Source organism: Martes martes (genome assembly GCF_963455335.1).
Source record: "Martes martes genome assembly, chromosome: 17".
NCBI lineage: Eukaryota > Metazoa > Chordata > Mammalia > Carnivora > Mustelidae > Martes > Martes martes.
The window spans coordinates 48,987,470-49,006,460 of NC_137905.1; the positions used below are offsets into that span (position 1 = coordinate 48,987,470).

The 18,991-nt window shown below is 48.9% G+C and overlaps 2 protein-coding genes across 3 annotated transcripts in view; one reads left to right on the forward strand and one right to left on the reverse strand.

Annotated features, from left to right (window-relative positions):
* Positions 1 to 18,991, reverse strand: part of OPA3 (outer mitochondrial membrane lipid metabolism regulator OPA3) — a 69,845-nt gene that overhangs the window by 5,580 nt on the left and 45,274 nt on the right. The gene's annotated exons all lie outside the window — the stretch shown is intronic.
* On the forward strand, positions 7,465 to 9,373 carry LOC308358085 (uncharacterized protein). Of its 2 annotated transcripts, none has more exons than XM_080828096.1 (4): positions 7,465 to 7,567; positions 7,666 to 7,719; positions 8,575 to 8,790; positions 8,908 to 9,371. In XM_080828096.1, exons 1-4 carry the CDS (start codon positions 7,486 to 7,488, stop codon positions 8,928 to 8,930), a joined length of 375 nt encoding a protein of 124 aa, XP_080684222.1. In that variant the 5' UTR covers positions 7,465 to 7,485; the 3' UTR covers positions 8,931 to 9,371. The 2 variants fall into 2 exon arrangements, with proteins under 2 accessions (XP_080684222.1, XP_080684221.1); XM_080828095.1 differs by having other exon boundaries at positions 7,467 to 7,567; positions 9,198 to 9,373.

Sequence of the window (18,991 nt, forward strand, 5' to 3'; positions counted from 1 at the left end):
TTGGGGCAGGTAAGTAGTCACCAGCAGGACGCTGATCTAGGACACTTGTAGGAGATGTCCGTTCCCTGGGAAGTCCCCATTCTAGGGCAGGCCAGGACGAGTTTCTGTTAGTTGACTGCAAAGCATCAATGAGGTATGTGAATTCATTTTAGTCTCTGGCTCAGTCAGTAGAATATGCAATTCTTGATCTCAGAGCTGTGAGTTTGAGCCCCACACTGGGTGTACAGACCGCTTAGAAAAAAACAAACAAACAAACTTTAGGAGCACCTGGATGGCTCAGCTGGTTAAGCATCCAACTCTTGGTTTCAGCTCGGGTCATGATCTCAGGGTGGTGAGATCAAGCCCTGTGTCGGGCTCTGTGTTCACCGTAGAGTCTGCTTGAGAGCCTCTCTCTCCCTCTCCCTCTGCCTCTTCCCCACCTCATGCTCTAAGTAAGTAAATAAACAAATAAAATCTTTTTTTTTTTAAAAGGAATTTTAGGGGCACCTGGCTGGGTCAGTGGGCAGAGCACACAAGTCTTGATCTCGGGGTTGGGAGTTCAAGCCCCACGTTGGGACACAGAGCTTACTTTAAAAAACAAAAAGGGAATTTTATACTTTCTTCTATTAAGAAAGTAAGAAGGAAAACCACAGACTGGGAGAAAATATTACAAATAATATACAGTAATATTATGTATTGATATATAATAATTATATTTATTATCTAATAATATCATCATAAGAATTTAATTACTATCTAATAAAGGACTTGTATCCAGAACACATAAAGAACTCTTGGGGTGCCTGGGTGGCTCAGTGGGTTAAAGTCTCTGCCTTCAGCTCAGGTCATGATCTCAGGGTCCTGGGATCGAGCCCCACATCGGGTTCTCTGCTCAGCAGGGAGCCTGCTTCCCCCCTCTCTCTCTGCCTGCCTCTCTGCCTACTTGTGATCTCTCTCTGTCAAATAAATAAATAAAATCTTAAAACAAAAACAAAAACAAAAAATACCCTCAACATTAGGAAGATAAACAATCCAATTAAAATGGGCAAAAGTTTGGAACAGACATCTCACCAAAGAAGACATACAAATGGCCACTAAGCACATCAAAAGATGCTCAACACATTAGTCACTAGAGGCACACAAATCAAAACCACAATGAGGCACCATTTCACACCCACTGGAATAACTATAATCAAGACGACAAAAAAAAAAAAACCCAACTGCTTTCAAGGTTTCAGAGCGAAAGCAACTCTCATCTACCTCGAGTGGGAATGTCGAGTGGTTCAGCTACTTTGGAAAACAGTTTGGCAGTTGCTTAAAAAGTTAAACATCAATTTACCATAAGACCCAACAAATCCACTCCTGGGTATCTACGCCAGGAGAAATAACACGCGTCACATGTTTGCGCGCAAACGTTCCCAGTGGAACGTTTTCACAAGAGCTGAAAAGTGGAAACAACCCAGTGGCTGTTGACTGGTGAATGGGTAAATAAAATCTGGTGTATTTATACAGTGGAGTATTATTATTATTATTTTTTAAGATTTTATTTATTTATTTGACAGGGAGAGACACAGCAAGAGAGGGAACACAAGCAGGGGGAGTGGGAGAGGGAGAAGCAGGCTCCCCGCTGAGCAGGGAGCTGCATGCGGGGCTTGATCCCAGGAACCTGGGATCCTGACCTGAGCCGAAGGCAGATGCTTTACAACTGAGCCACCCAGGCGCCCCTACAGTGGAGTATTCTTAACACATAAAAAGGAGGAAACAGTGATCCAGGCTACAGCATGGATGAGTCCTGAAAACATTATGCTGAGTGAGAGAAACCAGACACAAAAGACCATGTAGTGTTAACGGTTCCTTTTATACGAAATGACTACAACAAGGAAATCTATAGAGACAGGAAGTAGATTAGTGGTGGCTGGGGTGGGAGTGGGGGCGGCAGTGGTGTGGTAGGGGTGAGGGGGTGAGGGAGTGACTGTTAATGGACATGCGGGACTTCTTTGGAGTGACAGAAATATTCTAAAATTGAATTTTGGTCATGGTTGCCCAGCCAGGTAAATTTACTAAAAATGATAAAAGCATTCACTGGAAACAGGAATTTTGCGGCAAAGTAGATTACACCTCAATAAAACTGTTTAAATAAACAACATGAAACACCGGGGTCTTGGAGCGTCTGCCACCGAAAGGGGCTGATGCTGTCATGAGCAGGGCTCTCAGATTGATGACGACAGCTCCCTGCTGAGCCCAAGGGGGACCCTGCCAAGCACCAGGGGCCTCAGGAACGAGTGCTCCTATCTGCGGCGTGTTCAGTTTTCCAAAGTCAAAACCCCTCCCCGGGCCTGGGGATGCGCCCTTGCTGTCAGCCAGGAATGGACACAGAACCCGGAGACCCCCGTGGCTCCCCCAGATGGGGATTACACTTCTTCCACACCCACAGGGCGTGAGACCAGCAGCCAGGGTTGCCATGGTGGTCCCTGGATGTCACCGGGGACCCAGACTCATGCTGTCCCAGCCTTACCTCCCTTGTGATGGGGGATTTTAGCCACATGCCCCAAAGACACCTGCTGTCCCTCTGGGGGGCCCTATCCTCCTTCTAGGCAGACGGCAGGACGGGGCCGGGGGGCTGGTCAGAAAGCATGGGCGTCTGATCTCTCCCTTTTTACGAGGAAGCCACTGGATTTCCTGGAGACCCCAAGGAGCAGACTGGCCTCATGTCATGGATCCATGGACTCCTTCCCTTCGGGGGAGTCCAACACCCTTGGCTAGCCACATGCTTATACCTAATCCAACCGGGGTTCTCATGATGGAGAGGCAGGGGAGAAGGGCGACTTGGCAAGAAGCCGAGTGTCTCCCAAACAGCGTCGCTGGTGGGCTCTCACCCATCTCTATAGCCCTCCCAAGAAGACTCTGCTTGTCTCCCCACCTGGCAACCAGCTCTCAGGCTTGTGGACCAGGATGCTCCTCCCACTCCAGGAGCTCCGCCCACTGCAGGAAGCCACAGAGAGAACACACCTGCCGGCCACGGGCTCCGCAGCCTGGCATTTGTGGTGGGTAGTGAGACCTCAAAAGCCCATCGTGGTTGCTTGAGGGAGGGGATCAGGGAGGGGCTTGAGCAAACTTGGGGAGTGATGACATACGTTCACGATCTCCAGCATGGAAGTGGCTTCTCAAGGACATACACAGGTCGAAAGTCATTACACACTTTATGTCTGTGTGTTTTATTGTGCGTCACTGACCCCTTACTAAAGGTGCTTCAGGAAAAAAAGAAACCAAGGTTAAGGCAGGGTAAGCAGCTTAGAAACAGACAGAAGGACTGAGAGTTTGTTTGTTGCTCAGAGAGAAAAAGTCCTGACTCTAAAGTGATCACGAGGGTGCATGTGATCTATCCCATTGTTGATGATCTGGCTATTTCCAAAGGAACCTCATTCAGTGCTCTCTGCCCCTTTGCTCTCTCTCATCTCTGGGCCTTTGCATATGCTGTTCTTTCTGCTTGCAACACACACTCCTTCCTACACTCATCCTGAATTTTCAGGTCCTGTTCAGATGCTTCCTCCTGGGGGAAGCCCTTTCTGACCACCCTGGCTGGGTCTGTCACCCTCCGTAAGGGCTTTGCCATCCCAGCTCCAACCTCTCTGGGCTGTCACCATCTGGGGAGTGGTCTGTCTCCCCCCACGGACTGGGAGTCCCAGGAATGCAAGGCTAAGAGTGTCTTGGTCACTCCTGTATCCCCAGCACAGCCTAGGAAGGGCTGAGGCACAGAGCAGGTACTCAGGGAATATGTATTAAAAACATCAGTTAATCAATCGATCAAATCAATCAGTCAACCAATGAATACATAACCTTCCAACTGCAAAAGAGCCAAGGGTACTCTTACAGTGGACAGACTGGAGGGTCAGCACTCAAACCGAGTGGTCCAACTGAGCGTCATCCATAATGGGACAAAATGACATCATGACCGGAGGAAGGTGGCATGGGACAGACACGGCATCACCCACAGAGTTTTCCTGCTGAAAATGTTCAATCTGGATCTAATCATGAGTCCAGAGCGTGGGTCATTTTGTGCAGGACAACAGAGCTGGAAGTTTTCAAAAATCCAAAGTCCTACAAGTCCAAAAAAGGCAGAGCTGTCCTAGATTTCAAAAGATTAAAGAGAGGACTATAAAATGTAATGTGTGGGCCATGACTGAATCCTGGATTGGACAGAAAAGAGGTCTATAAAAGATATTTTGACATTGTTGGAAAAATTTGAAAACAAGCAGTATCTTAGATGACATTATCAAATTATTAAGAATTTTCTTAGTGTGGAGCACCTGGGTGGCTCAGTCAGTTAAGGATCTGCCTTCTGCTCAGGTCATGACCACGGTCCTGGGATCGAACCCCGCATTGGGCTGTCTGCGTGGCAGGGAGCCTGCTTCTCCTTCTGCCTGCCACTCCCCCTGCTTGTGCTCTGTCAAATATATAAATAAAATCTTTAAAAAAAAAAAAAAGAACTTTCTTAGTATATGATGGCTTTTTGGATTGTGTGGGAGAAGGTTCTTATTCTTAGAAGACATACACTTAAGTTTTTAAGGGTAAAGTGCTATGACATCTGCAAATTACTTTCAAATGATTTAGTGAAAAAAATCTGTGTACGTATGGAGACGGAGATAGAGACATAAAGCGTAGGGGTTACATGTTTGTGCCCCCCCCCAGGACATATGTTGAAGCCCTAACCCCCAGTGTGATGGTATTTGGAGGTGGGGCCTCTGGGAGGTAATTCAGTTTAGATGAGGTCATGAGGGCTGGGGTCCCTGGACGGGATTGGTGTCCTTATAAGAAGAGAAAGAGGGGCGCCTGGATGGCTCAGTTGTTAAGCATCTGCCTTCAGCTCAGGTCATGATCCCGGGTACCTGGGATGGAGCCCCACATCAGGCTCTCCGCTCAGCGGGAAGCCTGCCTCTCCCTCTCCCCCTGCTTGTGTTCCCTCTCTCACTGTGACTCTCTCTGTCAAATAAATAAGTAAATAAAATCTTAAAAAAAGAAGAAGCAGAAGCAGAAGCAAAGAGACACCAGGGCTTTCTTTCCTGCCTCTCTCTCTGCCATATGAGCACACCGTGAGAAGGCAGCTGTCAACAAACCAGGAAGCAGGACCTCACCAGGAACCGAATCTGTTAGTGTCTTTTTTTTTTTTTTAAGATTTTATTTATTTATTTGACAGACAGAGATCACAAGTAGGCAGAGAGGCAGGCAGGGAGAGAGAGGGAAGCAGGCTCCCTGCTGAGCTGAGAACCCAATGCGAGGCTCGATCCCAGGACCCTGAGATCATGACCTGGGCTGAAGGCAGAGGCTTTAACCCACTGAGCCACCCAGGTGCCCCTCTGTTACTGTCTTGATCTTGGATTTCCCAGCCTCCAGAATGGTGAGAAAATAAATTCCTGCTAAGCCCGCAGGTCCAAGATCTCTGAAGGGCACACACATGGCACGATGGGAACAAGAAGTGACTCTAGTAAGGGCATCTGGGTGTTCACTGCATCATTTTTTCCATTTTTTGGTAGGTTTGACAATTTTCCAAATAAGATGTTGGGGAGAAATACATGCAAAAAAAAAATTGAGTACATAAAGAAAATATACCACAATGTAAAAACGTGCTGATGATTTCTGGCCACAAGGTTTTATGATGGTCTTGATGTTTAAATTTTCTCCTCTGAATACTGGGGACTTGCTCAGTTAAATAAGAGAGGAAAACCCAGAATGCACACATGATCAGATCGAGCAGTTGTCACTTCCAGGAATTATTCTTAAGAAACTCACAATGGGATGCACGGAGGTTTAGCCCAGGGCCCCTGAGGCCCAGCATGGCTCTCTAGGGAGGTCCTTTCTTGTTCATTGCTGGGGTGGTGCCCTCCAGGGCAAGGAGAGGCTGTGCCAGCGTGTGGCGTGTGAGGGGTCCATTGTCTAAGTTTAAAGCTCGAGACCCAAGGTGCGTGGCTGGCTCAGTCTGTGGAGCAGGTGACTCTTGATCTCGGGGTCGCGAGTTTGAGCCACACACTGGGCGGGGAGAGGACTCAAAAAATTAAAAAAAAAAACAACAACACATAAAAATAAAGTTCAAGACCCATGGGCAAGTTAGGGGGGCAGGGGGTAAATTCTCAGGTGCCTTGTCCACTGTCTCCTGTAAGATTAAGCACCAGATGCCCACAGAATTAACCTGCTCACTAACACAGCTTACAAAGACTTCCTTCCTCTCTTCTCTCACTTTCCTCCAAAAGACCATCTTCTATGTCCCCCTCAAACAGTCAAAGGATAGCAGTAATTCATTCTCCCTATAATCACTTTCTGAAGAGGGGACTAAGGGGCCCGATTTGTAGCAAAAAAATAAAAAATAGTAAAATAACTCGATTGTTTAAAAGGTACTGAGTTCCTGTTTGGAATGATGAAAAAGTTCTGCACAAAGAGAGTGGCTGGTGATGGTTAGACGACATTGGGTGTGTATTTAATGCCACTGAATTGTATACTTAAAATGGCTAGAGTGATTCCCGATGTGTTATGTACATGTTGTCAATTTAAGAAGAAAAGAGAGGGGCGCCTGGGTGGCTCAGTGGGTTAAGCCTCTGCCTTTGGCTCAGGTCATGATTTCAGGGTCCTGGGATCAAGCTCCGCATTGGGTTTTCTGCTCAGCCGGGACCTTGCTTTCCCTTCTCTCTCTGCCTGCTGCTCTGCCTGCTTGTGATCTCTCTCTCTGTCAAATGAATAAATAAAAATCTTTAAAAAAAATAAAAAAGAAAAGATACTTCGGTAAAGAGAAATGAGCCTGGGTACTGCTCTCGCTCACCCCAACTGCTCAACAAGCATGGTGTACTGCCATTCTGGCAACAATCACCCAGAGCTCGAGCAGACTCCACGGGGTGAAGGCTCCGTCCCCCAGGATGCCTCCCACTCCGGGTAGCAGCCAAGTGGGATTCCCAAGTGACAAATGAGGGGGCTCCTACAAGCCCCTCAGGCCCCAAACTTCACTGGAACCACTCACAGAATGCTCTGGAAACATTCTACCTACAATTGCAGCAGGTAAAGGCTAGGAGGGACTGTGGCTGGCTTCGTCATCATCTTATGCTAGGTCTTTCCACCAGCCCCACCCAGATTTGGCTTGGTAGCATAACAAAGATATACTTATCACTTATGAATTTAACAAAAGCTTCTGAAGCTTTATCAGAACAGGTAAATCTGGGGGCGCCTGGGTGGCTCAGTGGGTTAAAGCCTCTGCCTTAGGCTCAGGTCATGATCTCAGGGTCCTGGGATCAAGCCCCGCATCAGGCTCTCTGCTCAGCTTCTCTGCTTCCCTTCCTCTCTCTCTGGCTGCCTCTCTGCCTACCTGTGATCTTTGTCTGTCAAATAAATAAATAAAAAATATATATAAAAAAAAAAGAACAGGTAAATCTGGTTCGCAGATATCTTCTTTATCACCCTGCAAAGACTAAGGGAGGTACTCAGCAGACTTCTTCCCACACACACACAAGCCGTGGCTCCCCCACTATGCACCAACCAGGAGCTGTCCAGTGCAGGCCAGAGCTCTGGAGTGGTGTCTGCTGGGAGTCCCGACTCCTCATCTTCCTGGGTAAGGGCCCCCCATCACCTGCCTCTTCCCGACAGAGCCTCCCCCAACTTCACGTCCAACCCCCCCGCCCCGCTCTCTTTTATTTCTCTCTCTCGTAGCTCTCTTCCTCCTGCTGTTCCCATGCCTGCACGGAAGGCCCCATCCCCCCAGAGGTGAGCACAGTGTCGGGGACAGGGAGGTCTGACCCCTCTGGGCTGGCAGAGGATGGGAGGGCTTTCTGGGGAACATCTAAGAGGCAAACATGAAATATCAGCCAGTTCAATTGAGACACAGAGCAGTGAGCTGAACCTTGGTCTCTGGAGGGGCTGGGAGCCCCAGGCAGGGACAGAAGTGCTCTGGTCCCTGGAGAAGCATAGGCTGTGGTCTCTGGGGGGGACCCTGCTGGGCTCGCTTTGTGTGGGTGAGTCAGGGGAACAGCAGTGTCTGAAGGTTGGGGCTCTCACAAACTGGGATTGTGCCAAGTTCAGACCCAAACCATAAAGGCAGAAGGGGCTGGCCCTAGGACAGAGCTGTCTTTTGGGACCCTGTCCTTCGCTCCCAGGGGCCTGGACCATGAAGACAGCTGGTACTGGGTGGGGCGCAGAAAGGAAGGGCAAGGGCGTTGCCTACCTTCTACCAGGTGCCCCTGCCCTGCTGCGGTGCAAGCCTGGGGGCTGAGTTCTGACCTGCCTCCCACCACTCCCCACTTTGGGTTCTGGGGTAGCCCCGGTGAGGATCCCTCCTCGAGCTGCATGTCGCGGCTGGGGGCAGGGCGTGCTTCTCGGGTGGGAGCAGAAATGGTATGTCTGCGGGGCTCAGAGGGAGAAGGGGAGTGTTGGGCTGAGTCAGGAGCCAAAGTCAAGAGGCCCGTCCCACTAGGGGCCCAGCTGGTGAAGCTTTTCTATGAAAACTCCTGTAGTTCAACCCCATTTGGCGCCTTAAAAGGAGAGGGGGAAAAAAAAAAGGCAAGGGGAAGAAGGAGCGGGAGAAGGGAGAAGGGCAGAGGCTGAGCCATATGTGGCCCCCAGGGGAGGTGCTCATGACCAGAAGGGAGAGGTGGCTGCTCTGTGGCACTGTGGCCCTGGACCCCAAGGACTTCAAGTGGAGCTGCTGCAGAGACTTCTACCCTTTCCACCGCCCCACGCAGCGGTGCTGCCAGACCTGGGACAAGTTCATCGTCATCCCCATGGACCCCCGGAAGTCCGAGGCTGAGGACTGCAGGACGTACACCCAGGAAACCCTAGGTAGGTCCCTACCCTGCTGACAGGTCTAGAGGGGTGTGTCCTCTCTGTTTGCAAGTCAACAGGGCAGCCCTTCTGGTGCTCTGTCCTCTCCTGACCCCTTCCCCTCCCCACCACCAGGTCCCAGATTGCCAAGTGTGTGATGGGAAGTCCCCTGGGTGTCCCGCAAGAATGTCTGACTCCACAAGTAGGTAGGAATGGGTGTGTGGGCCAAGCGGAGAGGCTCATCTGGTTGTAGGAAGTCATGGCCAAGTGGAAATCACCTGGTGGCCACCATCCAGCAGCCGTGCCCCCTGCTGCCCCTTCAAGGGTCTCACGGGGGTACTTCAAGGTCAAGGGAAACCCTGTCTCTAAACTTGGACTGGTCATGACCAGGGTGTCTGGGTTTCTCTTCTCTACATGTTGCACAGTAACAGGAAAACCAGTGTGCAGACCCGTGTGCATTCTCGCGTGAAGATACCCGGAAGCTACAGCGTGTAAACGAAGGGTGCATATCATGAGTGGGTTTTGATAAGCAGGTTCTACTGTTATTTGGCCGTTTCTCCTGGATCCTGTGTCACCAATAAAGACCGCACCCTTTGCTCAGTGTCAGTCTGCTGCACGTGGGGGGACGAACTCTCACTGGCTCCGGTTCCAGTAACTGGCTGGGCTCCAACACTCAACGCAAACGGGACGGGGAGGTTCTGCCCCAAAGCAGCTGGCGTTGGGGTGCCTGGTCTCATGCTCTCCACAAAAGTGTCATAGCTGGGGCTATGACACTTCCCTAAATCCCACTCCTTCCATTCTTGCCCGCCCTTGTCTGCTCCCAGGAGGCCGAGTGCTTGGGAAGGCATCATCGCGAACCGTCCTCTGTATGCTGGCGGAGGTTTGGGCAGTGCCCACAAGACAGGATGGGGCTGGGAGAAGGTATTGGTAGGGCCCATCTCTCCTGTTCTCCCACAGGGCCAGAGCGGTGGGCTGTGCCCTTGACCTGAGGTTGCCGTTCTGGCCGTTGATCGCTCCTGGGGCCCTGCTGAGATCTCGGGATGGTTCTCAGCTTTGCTGTGCCCGCTCCCTGGGCGCCTCAGCATCCTTTCCTGGGTCCCTTCACCGACACCCCCATCCTGCACTGAAATCTCTTCCCTCTCCTCTGAGACTGTTTACTGATCACTTAGAAGACACAGAACACTTGACAGAATGATTCTCACTTTGTATATACGGGCATATCTATCAAAATCTATACAATGCATAATTTTTTCTCTGCAGACACAGTGCAGGCACACATGCACGTGCAAAGGTCATGAAACACAGCTAGAAGTGAATACTGATCATCTCTGGATAGTAGGATCACAGGTGATTTTTATCCTTCCATTTTATGTTTTTCATTGTTGCTGAGTTTTCCTAGGGAGCCTGCTGTGCCTTGAGATATGTAGAAAATAATGACTGGAAAACAAAGAAATGACCCAAACGGAATTCATTTCTGGACGGAGCAGTGTTCACAGGTGTCCGGTCACGCGGAGCCTCCTTTCCCCGCATGCCCTCCTCTCCATGGCCCAGAGCCTGTGTAACCTGCTCGCCGACCTCTCATTCCTGTCCCGCTATGCGGCACACTCTATGCTCAGGGAGGGGAACATTAAAAAAACAATGTTTTTATGAATTTCCTTCCCACTGGTATCTCTGGGCCTTTGCATGTGCTGTTCTCTCTGCATCTGGTCTACCCTGGACTTCATCCCATGCACCTTTTCCCTTTGTTGATTTCAGTCTGTGTCCTTACACTGGAATCAACATGAGTATCAGTTTTTCTGAGTCCTGTGAGTCCTAGCAAATCATTGAGCCTGAAGGTAGTTTGGGGGGCCCCCAACACAAAGAGAGTCAAAGAGTCAAAGATGTGGTTCTTATAAGATCCTTCACACAGGACCTGCAACCCAATAAATGTGAAATCTAAGATAGTCATTGGGGCTCCTGGGTGGCTCAGTGGGTTAAGCCTCTGCCTTCAGCTCGGGTCGTGATCTCAGGGTCCTGGGATCGAGCCCCGCGTTGGACTCTCTGCTCGGCAGGGAGCCTGCTTCCCCCTCTGTCTCTGCCTGACTGACAAATAAATAAATAAATAAAATCTTTTAAAAAATATCTAGGACAGTCATTTCCTCTGTGCCTCAGCGTCCTCTTCTGTAAAATGGGGGGTCATAATCGCTCTCTATTCTTTGAATGGGGATGTTTATAATTTGGGGTGAAGAAGCTCTTCTCAAACAAGGGAGGAAAAGTAAGAGCCATAAAAGAAAAGATGGGAAAATCTGGCTTATCAAAATAAAACAAAAACAAAATCTGTAGAACAAAAGACACCCTAAACAAGCATCAAGGACAAGTAAAGCGGGCATTCATCACAGGAACTGGAGTATCCAATCAACAGCTGAACATATGCCAAACCCGCTAGGGGTCATCAGAGAAGCACAGACCGAGTTCCCCACGCTAAGCGTCTTACCGCACAGCTCCAATGAGAGGTTTGCCAGAAAGCCTCCCCATCTCAAACACAGCGTGCAGATTCTACGAAGGGCACATCGGATCACTAGGAGAGAGAATGGGCAGCCTACAGAAGGTACGTGTGGGACGCTGGAGGACGGCCCCCCAACACGTCCGCCCCCTCAATGCCTGGAACCTATGAGTCTTCCATACGGCCAAAGGGACTTCACGGATGTGATGAAGTGAATTAAGGATTTGCAATGGGGAGATTATCCTGGATTACCCAGGTGGGCCCTAATCCCAATGACAAGTGTCTTCATAAAAGGTGGGAGAGAAGACACAGATACAGAGCAGAAAGCCACGTGTGAGGATGGAGGCAGAGATGGGAGGGACATGGCCACGAGTGCAGGAGTGCCGGGGACCACCAGCAACTGGCAGAGGCAAGGAACAGGTTCTCCCCTTAAGGGAGGGAGGACAGGACACCTGGGTGGCTCAGTCAGTAAAGCATTTGCCTTCAGCTCTGGTCATGATCTCAGGATCCTGGGATCGAGCCTCGTGTCCACTTTTAGCGTGGAGTCTGCTCGTCCCTCTCCCTCTGCTCCTCTCCCTCCCCTCTCTCTTTCTCTCAAATAAATAAATAAAATCTTAAAAAAAAAAAAAAACCCTGGCATTTTCTCCAAATGGTAAACACTCGGAACACCTCGGTGGCTCAGTCAGTTGGGAGACTGCCTTTGGCTCACATCATGATCTCAGGGTCCTGGGATCGAACCCTACATCAGGCTCCCTGCTCAGCTGGGAGTCTTCTTCTCCCTCTCCCTCTGCTGCTCCCCCCGCGCATGCTCACTCATGCTCAAGTTCTAATAAATAAATAAATAAAATCTTTTTTTTTTTTTTAAGATTGTATTTATTTATTTGACAGACAGAGATCAGAGGCAGGCAGAGAGAGAGAGAGAGAGGGAAGCAGGCTCCCTACTGAGCAGAGAGCCCAATGCGGGGCTCGATCCTAGGACCCTGGGATCATGACCTGAGCCGAAGGCAGAGGCCTTAACCCACTGAGCCACCCAGGCGCCCCTAAATAAATAAAATCTTAAAAAAAAAAAAAGGTAAACACTTTTGACCTATGACTGACTCCTAGATATACCCAAGCGCAATGCCCACCAAAGCCTTGTGCCAGGTCGGTCCTAGCAGCTTTGCTCATAACAGAGACAAGCCAGTAAGTACAGTGTGTTTTAGTTGACAACGGAATACCGCACGGCAACAAAAAAGAACAGAGGATTACAACACAGAACAGCACAGATGCATCTCTTAGATACTACGTGGAACAAAAGAAGTCAGATCCAAAAAAAGAACATTCCATACCAGTCCACCAGATACAAAGTTCAGGAACAGGCAAAACTGATCAACAGTGACAGATTCCAGAAAGAGTGGTTCCAGCTGGGAGGGGGTGTTGCCAGGGAGGCAGCAGAAGGGAGCGTTCCTGGAAACGTCCCGTCTCCATCTCGGTGCTGGTTACTATGTATATCCATGTGTGTAAGAATTCACAGAGACATATACCAGTGCGGCTTATATACTTTACCATATGTTTATTTTTTTTTTTCAACTAAAACCATAATTAGGAGAAAAGAGAACCATCCAATAAGGAAAATGACCTGAGGGTAGAAACAGAGCTCTGACAATCTGGAATAAATAAGCTGCTCAGTAAAATGTACCCAGCAAAGGTAGAATGACTCTTTCAGTATATACTACTTAAATGCGCTGGCGAAATACACGTGTCTATAGTTGAGAAATTATTTTTTCTCCCAGGCAACAGAGCAGAAAGTCACAAGGAATCTCTGGAAAATCTGGGCCCCCCATTCCGCCAGCAAAGTGGAGTAGGCTTGTTCTTTCCCTGAGGGGTCAGAGCTGTTGGGAGAGCGGGGGGTGGGGGGTAGCCATCAGAGAGAGACTGTGGGAGAGTATTAGTCACCTCTGGCTGCTGTAACATACAACCGTGAACTTGACGACTCAACCCAGAAATGCATTCTCTCGAAGTTCTGGAGGGCCGAAGTCCAAAAGCAGCATCACTGGGCCGAGATCAAGGTGTCAGGTGGGCTGCAGTCCCTCCAAAAAACTCAAGAGGAGAGTCAGTTCTCTGCCTCTCCCAGCTTCTGGTGGCTGCTGGCTTTCCTGGGTTCCCGGAGGCCCCATCCCATCCTCACAGCCATTTTCATGTGGCCTCTCGCGTTCCCTCTGACCATGTCTCAGGAGCACACTGTGATGGCAGTTAAGATCCGGGTTAGACAATTCAGAAAAATCTCTGCATCTCGAGATCTTTAGCTTCCTCACATCTTCAAAACTTTTATCACATGGGGTCACATTCACAGGTTCCGAGGACAGGGGGCACCATTCCATTCTGCCCACGCCAGGTCAGGGGAGAAGAGGCTGGAGGTTACAGGCTGGCTGGGATTTGGCCAGGTATCTTGGAATACTCATGGATTTGCTGACTCAGCAAATGCAGGAGAGTTAGTGAGTGACAGAGGGAGGAGGAAAGGGTCCACACTGGAGAGGTCCTGGGGGGAGAAACAGAGGCTCCTGCCAAGAGCCAGCCCTGATTTGCTGGCCACATGAGTAAGCCTCCTTGCAAATGGGACTGTGCACCTGTCGAGCCTTGGGGTGACTTCAGCCCTGGCCTGAACCTCATTGCTCTCAACGATGTTGCGTTTTTCTGGTTTTACACACCCGGAACTTAATTTAGGAAAGCTGCAGAGAGCTAAACGTCCATCACCTACCACCGTCTCCCCACTTGGGCATGACTAGCCAGACACCACGTTTCCGTGTGACTGCAGGTGCCCCCAGGGAGATGCAGATGTGGGGTGACATGGCATCAGGTGGCATGTCCCTAGGAGATGCTCATGCTCGCTCGGGACACGGTAATTCTGGGCATGCTAAAATCTGGAAGACGAACTCTGACTTCTGCTTAGATGCCGCGCCCCTCCCAACTCCAACTGGCAGATTCGCCACATGCAGCATCTCCCCCTGGAACAGCTTTTAAGATAATACATGACATTCACTGCCAGATGGAAGGACTGACACCAGCTCTCGGTCCTACCAGCAATATTCCCGGCACTTTGAGTTGCTAAGAGAAGCTCAGGGGTGGAGGTACAGGAGGGATTAAAAGGGTCTGCAACGAAGCGCACTGACCACCCCGCTTGATACTAAGCACTCAACAGACTGATGCTATTATTATTATTTTATTCCACAGAACCTAGCTGTTCTGCAGGAAACATGACCCCTAAGACAAAAGACACAAAGTCTCCCCCAAATCGGTCTTGCAACATAAAGAGCAAATTTTTCCAAGCCAGTGGAGAAGCTGTTGCAGAAACGTGCATCAACACTTAGCGGAGCAGATATACAAACTGTGGTACGCCCATTCAGTGACTATTATTCAGTGATGAAAAGAAATGAGCGATCAAGCACAAAAAAGACATGGAAGAATCTTGAATGCATATCGTTCAGTGAAAGAAGCCAGGCTGAAAAGTCTGTGTGCCGTATGATTCCAACTTACTGACACTCTAGAAAAGGCAGTAAAAACACCTGGGGTTGCAGGGGTTCAGGGAGCAGGGAAGGAGGGAGTGACAGGTGGAACACAGGGGAATTTTTGGACAGTGAAGCCATTCTGTGTGGTACTGTAATGGTGGAGACATGATACTATATTCATTTGTCTGAACCCGTAGAATGTACAACACTGAGTGGAAACCCCAGTGAAAACTATGGACTTTAGTAACGTGTCAATATTGGCTCGCCAGCTGTAACAAATGCACCATATGAGTGCCAGATGTTAATCACAGGGACAGCTGTGAATGTACGGGGGGTCTGGGAGGAGACAGTCAGGAATTCTCTGTACTTTCTGCTCGATTTTTCTGGAGACTTCACACTGCTCAAAAAATATAAAGTCTATTAACTTTCTAAAAATACAAGAATAACTCCGATAAATCTGAACATAAGAACAAGACGGCTGGATGGCTGAGAAGAGATCAAAACATATGTTCAGGGGCACCTGGGTGGCTCAGCTGGTTAAGCGTCTGTCTTCCGCTCAGGTCATGACCTTGGGGTCCTGGGATGGAGCCCCAAGTCAGACTCTGCTCAGCAGGGAGTCTGCTTCTCCCTCTCCCTCTGCCTATCGCTCCCCCTGCTTGTGCTCGCTCTCTTGGTCTCTCTGACAAATAAGTAAATAAAATCTTTATTTAATTAAATATTTAATTAGTTAGGTATTTAATAATTATTTAATTAAAATATTTATTTATTTATAATTATATATGTTTATATAAAATTTCAAACTCTTATCATTCAAAACAAGATGGTGTTGAGCGTGACAGACAAACGGATGGTGGGACAGGACCGAGAAACAGGCACCAGTGTCAAGGAGATTAGTGGGTACTGCTGTCCACTCCTGGGGGAGGCGGGAAAGGACAGAGCTTCCCTCACACTTCAAGACATGGGCCAACCGATCATTCAGAAACTGAAGAACACAGATCCCAAACTTACACTCTTCAAAAACCAAAACATTACAGAACAAAAAGCTACTCTTGATAGATGACTGAAATGCAAAGAAAACTTGAATACAAGTATGATAAAATAGAGCTGTAGTCAGATATCCTTGAGGCAAAGGAGTCCTTCTCAAATAAGGACAGAAAAAAACCAAAGGCCTGAAAGGAAAAACACTAATAGACCTGGTTATTTTATTTTATTGTTTTAAAGAGTTATTATTTATTTGTTTGACAGACAGAGATCACAAGTAGGCAGAGAGGCAGACAGAGAGGCAGACAGAGAGGCAGGCAGAGAGGCAGGCAGAGAGCCCGATGTGGGGCTCGATCCCAGGACCCTGAGATCATGATCTGAGCTGAAGGCAGAGGCTTTAACCCACTGAGCCACCCAGACACCCCTATTTTATTTTATTTTTAAGTTTATTTATTGAAGTCATGTGTACTCCCAACGCAGGTCTCGAACTCACAACATCGAGACTAAGAATCGCATGCTCTTAGGCGGGCATCCTGGATTGCTTATTTTAAGATGAAAAACTTCAGTTGGAAGAAGCCTACCAGAAACAAACATTAAAGGGACAGTAAGAACAGGCATTTTCCAAAAACAGTACAAATGTCCTATACATAGCTACGAAGACACGTGACATACAGGTAAGCAGAAAACATAAGTTAAAAGAACAATTACATTCCATGTACACATCTATGGCTTGAAAATTTTTCAAGTCGGATCATTCCAAGCGTTGACACTCCCTCTGCACCTCCGCAGAATTTTCGAGGGCGTTTTTCATATTAACTATAAATAATGTTTAACACATTTGGTTCCTTCAGCTCTTGGTATCTCCCTAAGGAAAGACTCACGCAGGCCAGAGAAGCACATGGAGACGGCTGAGTGTCAAAAGCGGAAAGCGGTGGAAAGCTCATAAGGGGATCTCAAGTATGACCAGATCGTTCCTAAAGGGGATCTGCCAGAGTTCCCCCAAACCAGAGGCAAGACTCCTTTCAGGGAGGGGACTTTGGTTTCTCTGAAATGGTTGAACTTTGATGAAGAGTGTGCAAAGTTCAAAGCACAGGGATGGGCCCTTCGAGCAAGGTGGGCACACTGGATGTGACGGAGCCATCGGGGACCACGCCCCCAACCCCCCAGGTCCATGATAGCCCCTACCCAGTGGAGGCACCTCCGGGGAGCCTGGCCTGGGCACTGCCATTCCAGGGGCGAGCGGTGCTCTCAGCCCAGGGATCCCAAGTCCCAGCCCACCACCTCCACTTTCCTCCTTCCTCCAGGAGGTCCCAAATAGATACCAGGAGCATCCCCTGATTGGGGGTGTGGTTGAGATAAAGAATGTCAGAGACACGGCACAAGGGTGAGCTCAGTGACATCAGAGATAAGTAAAGATGAGAACTGTCTTTCCAGCCCTCGCTGGCCACCGTTCAGAATAACAAAAACCTACCAGAGAGCATGGAAGTCTGAGCTGAGCTGGGGATGCGGGAGGGCTGGGGCTCTGCGCAGCCTCACCCTCATAGGCTTTCCCTTCTAGGTGCACAGAGCAAAGACCTAGAAGCCGTCAGTGACTCCCCACATCCGATCGCTCAGCAAATCCTGTCTGTTCCACCTCTGAAATATCAATATGCCCAGAATCCCACATCTCCTCCCACTGTTTCCCCCCACCCCCGGTCCAGCCACCATGCCCCCCACATCTGGTGGATCACAGTCATCTCTTTACCCAACTGGCGGCTTTCACCTTTGCCCCCCATAGTCTGTCAAGGGGGGGGGTCCTAAGTCAGCTCACTGTCCCTGCTCTGCTCAGAGCCTCCAGGGGCTCCTACCTCGCCGAGAATAAAAGCAAAAGGTGCACAGCAGCCCACTTTATGTAGGTCTGTATAATACACACATACGTATATGCTTTTCTTTATGAGACAGAATAAAATAGAAAGTAACAAGTGTGCATTGCCCATGGTGAGGGCAATTACCATTTACCAGAACTTGTGTTCTAACCATGTATGTAATATATGATGTATGATGTTAACGTATGTTGTTACCAAATCCATATAATGGATTTTATATGTTTAGAATACATATTAGGGGGCGCCTGGGTGGCTCAGTCGTTGAGCCTCTGCCTTTGGCTCAGGTCATGATCCCAGGGTCCTGGGATCAAGCCCTGTATCGGACTCCTTGCTCCGCGGGAAGCCTGCTTCTCCCTCTTCCACTCCCCCTGCTTACGTTCCCTCTCTCGCTGTGTCTATCAAATAAATCAAATCTTAAAAAAAAAGAATACGTATTAGGTACATAGGATACTTCTGTATCTGTCGTTTCTCTTCATGAAAAGCAATACACGGTAAGACGTATCAGACCGCACGGTACATATTAAGGGTGTCTGGTGAAATTTTCATTCCAATGATTCACACACACAACATATACTATACAATGTTATGTTACATAAAAATATTTTTCGGGACGCCTGGGTGGCTCAGTTGGTTAAGCAGCTGCCTTCGGCTCAGGTCATGATCCCATCATCCTGGGATCGAGTCCCACATCGGGCTCCTTGCTTGGCAGGGAGCCTGCTTCTCCCTCTGCCTATGCTCGCTCACTCTCTCTCCCTCTCTCTCTCTCTCTCTGACAAATAAATAAATAAAAAAATAAAATCTTTAAAAAAAAAATATTTTTCTATTGTTATATACTATGTCACATAATGCATGAATTATGCCCTACTTATAATACACACATCGAGTGTGAACTGTAAATTACATAGATCCCTATATGGCGTAAACTCTGCTTCTCACTTTGGCTTGCCGCCATGGGTTGAGATGGAGACTTCTTTATTTTCTTTTAAGATCTTATTTATTTATTTGAGAGGGAGGGTGAGAGAGAGAAGAGAAGCAGAGGGAGAGGGACAAGCAGACTCCGAGGTGAGCGCGGAGCCGGACACGGGGCTCGAGCTCATGACTCTGAGATCATGACCTGAGCTGAGATCAAGTCAGAAGCTTAACCAACTGAGCCACCCAGGCACCCCGTGGACTTTGAGATCCCTGTGTAGCAGGGTCATGGCCGAGTCTTTGGCAAATGACACCTGCAGGTGGGGAGGGAAGGAAGCAGAGCTGGGTCTGGAGTAGTTGAGGCGAGATGAAGTCGCCAGTCCTCTGGGGTGCCCAGAGCTGGGAGGAACCTCCAGAGCTGGGCCAACTGAGGCAAGGGTGCTGGTCTTCATTCCCCTGACTCCCCTTATTATATTCCAGAGGACAGTACACTCTTT

Excerpts from the sequence above, each read along its gene's own strand:
- LOC308358085 (XM_080828095.1), top strand. The coding sequence starts at position 7,486 with ATGCACCAACCAGGAGCTGTCCAGTGCAGGCCAGAGCTCTGGAGTGGT. Across the intron at positions 7,568-7,665 it reads CCGACTCCTCATCTTCCTGG|CTCTCTTCCTCCTGCTGTTC; the intron begins GTAAGGGCCCCC and ends TCTCTCTCGTAG. Across the intron at positions 7,720-8,574 it reads AAGGCCCCATCCCCCCAGAG|GGGAGGTGCTCATGACCAGA; the intron begins GTGAGCACAGTG and ends TGTGGCCCCCAG.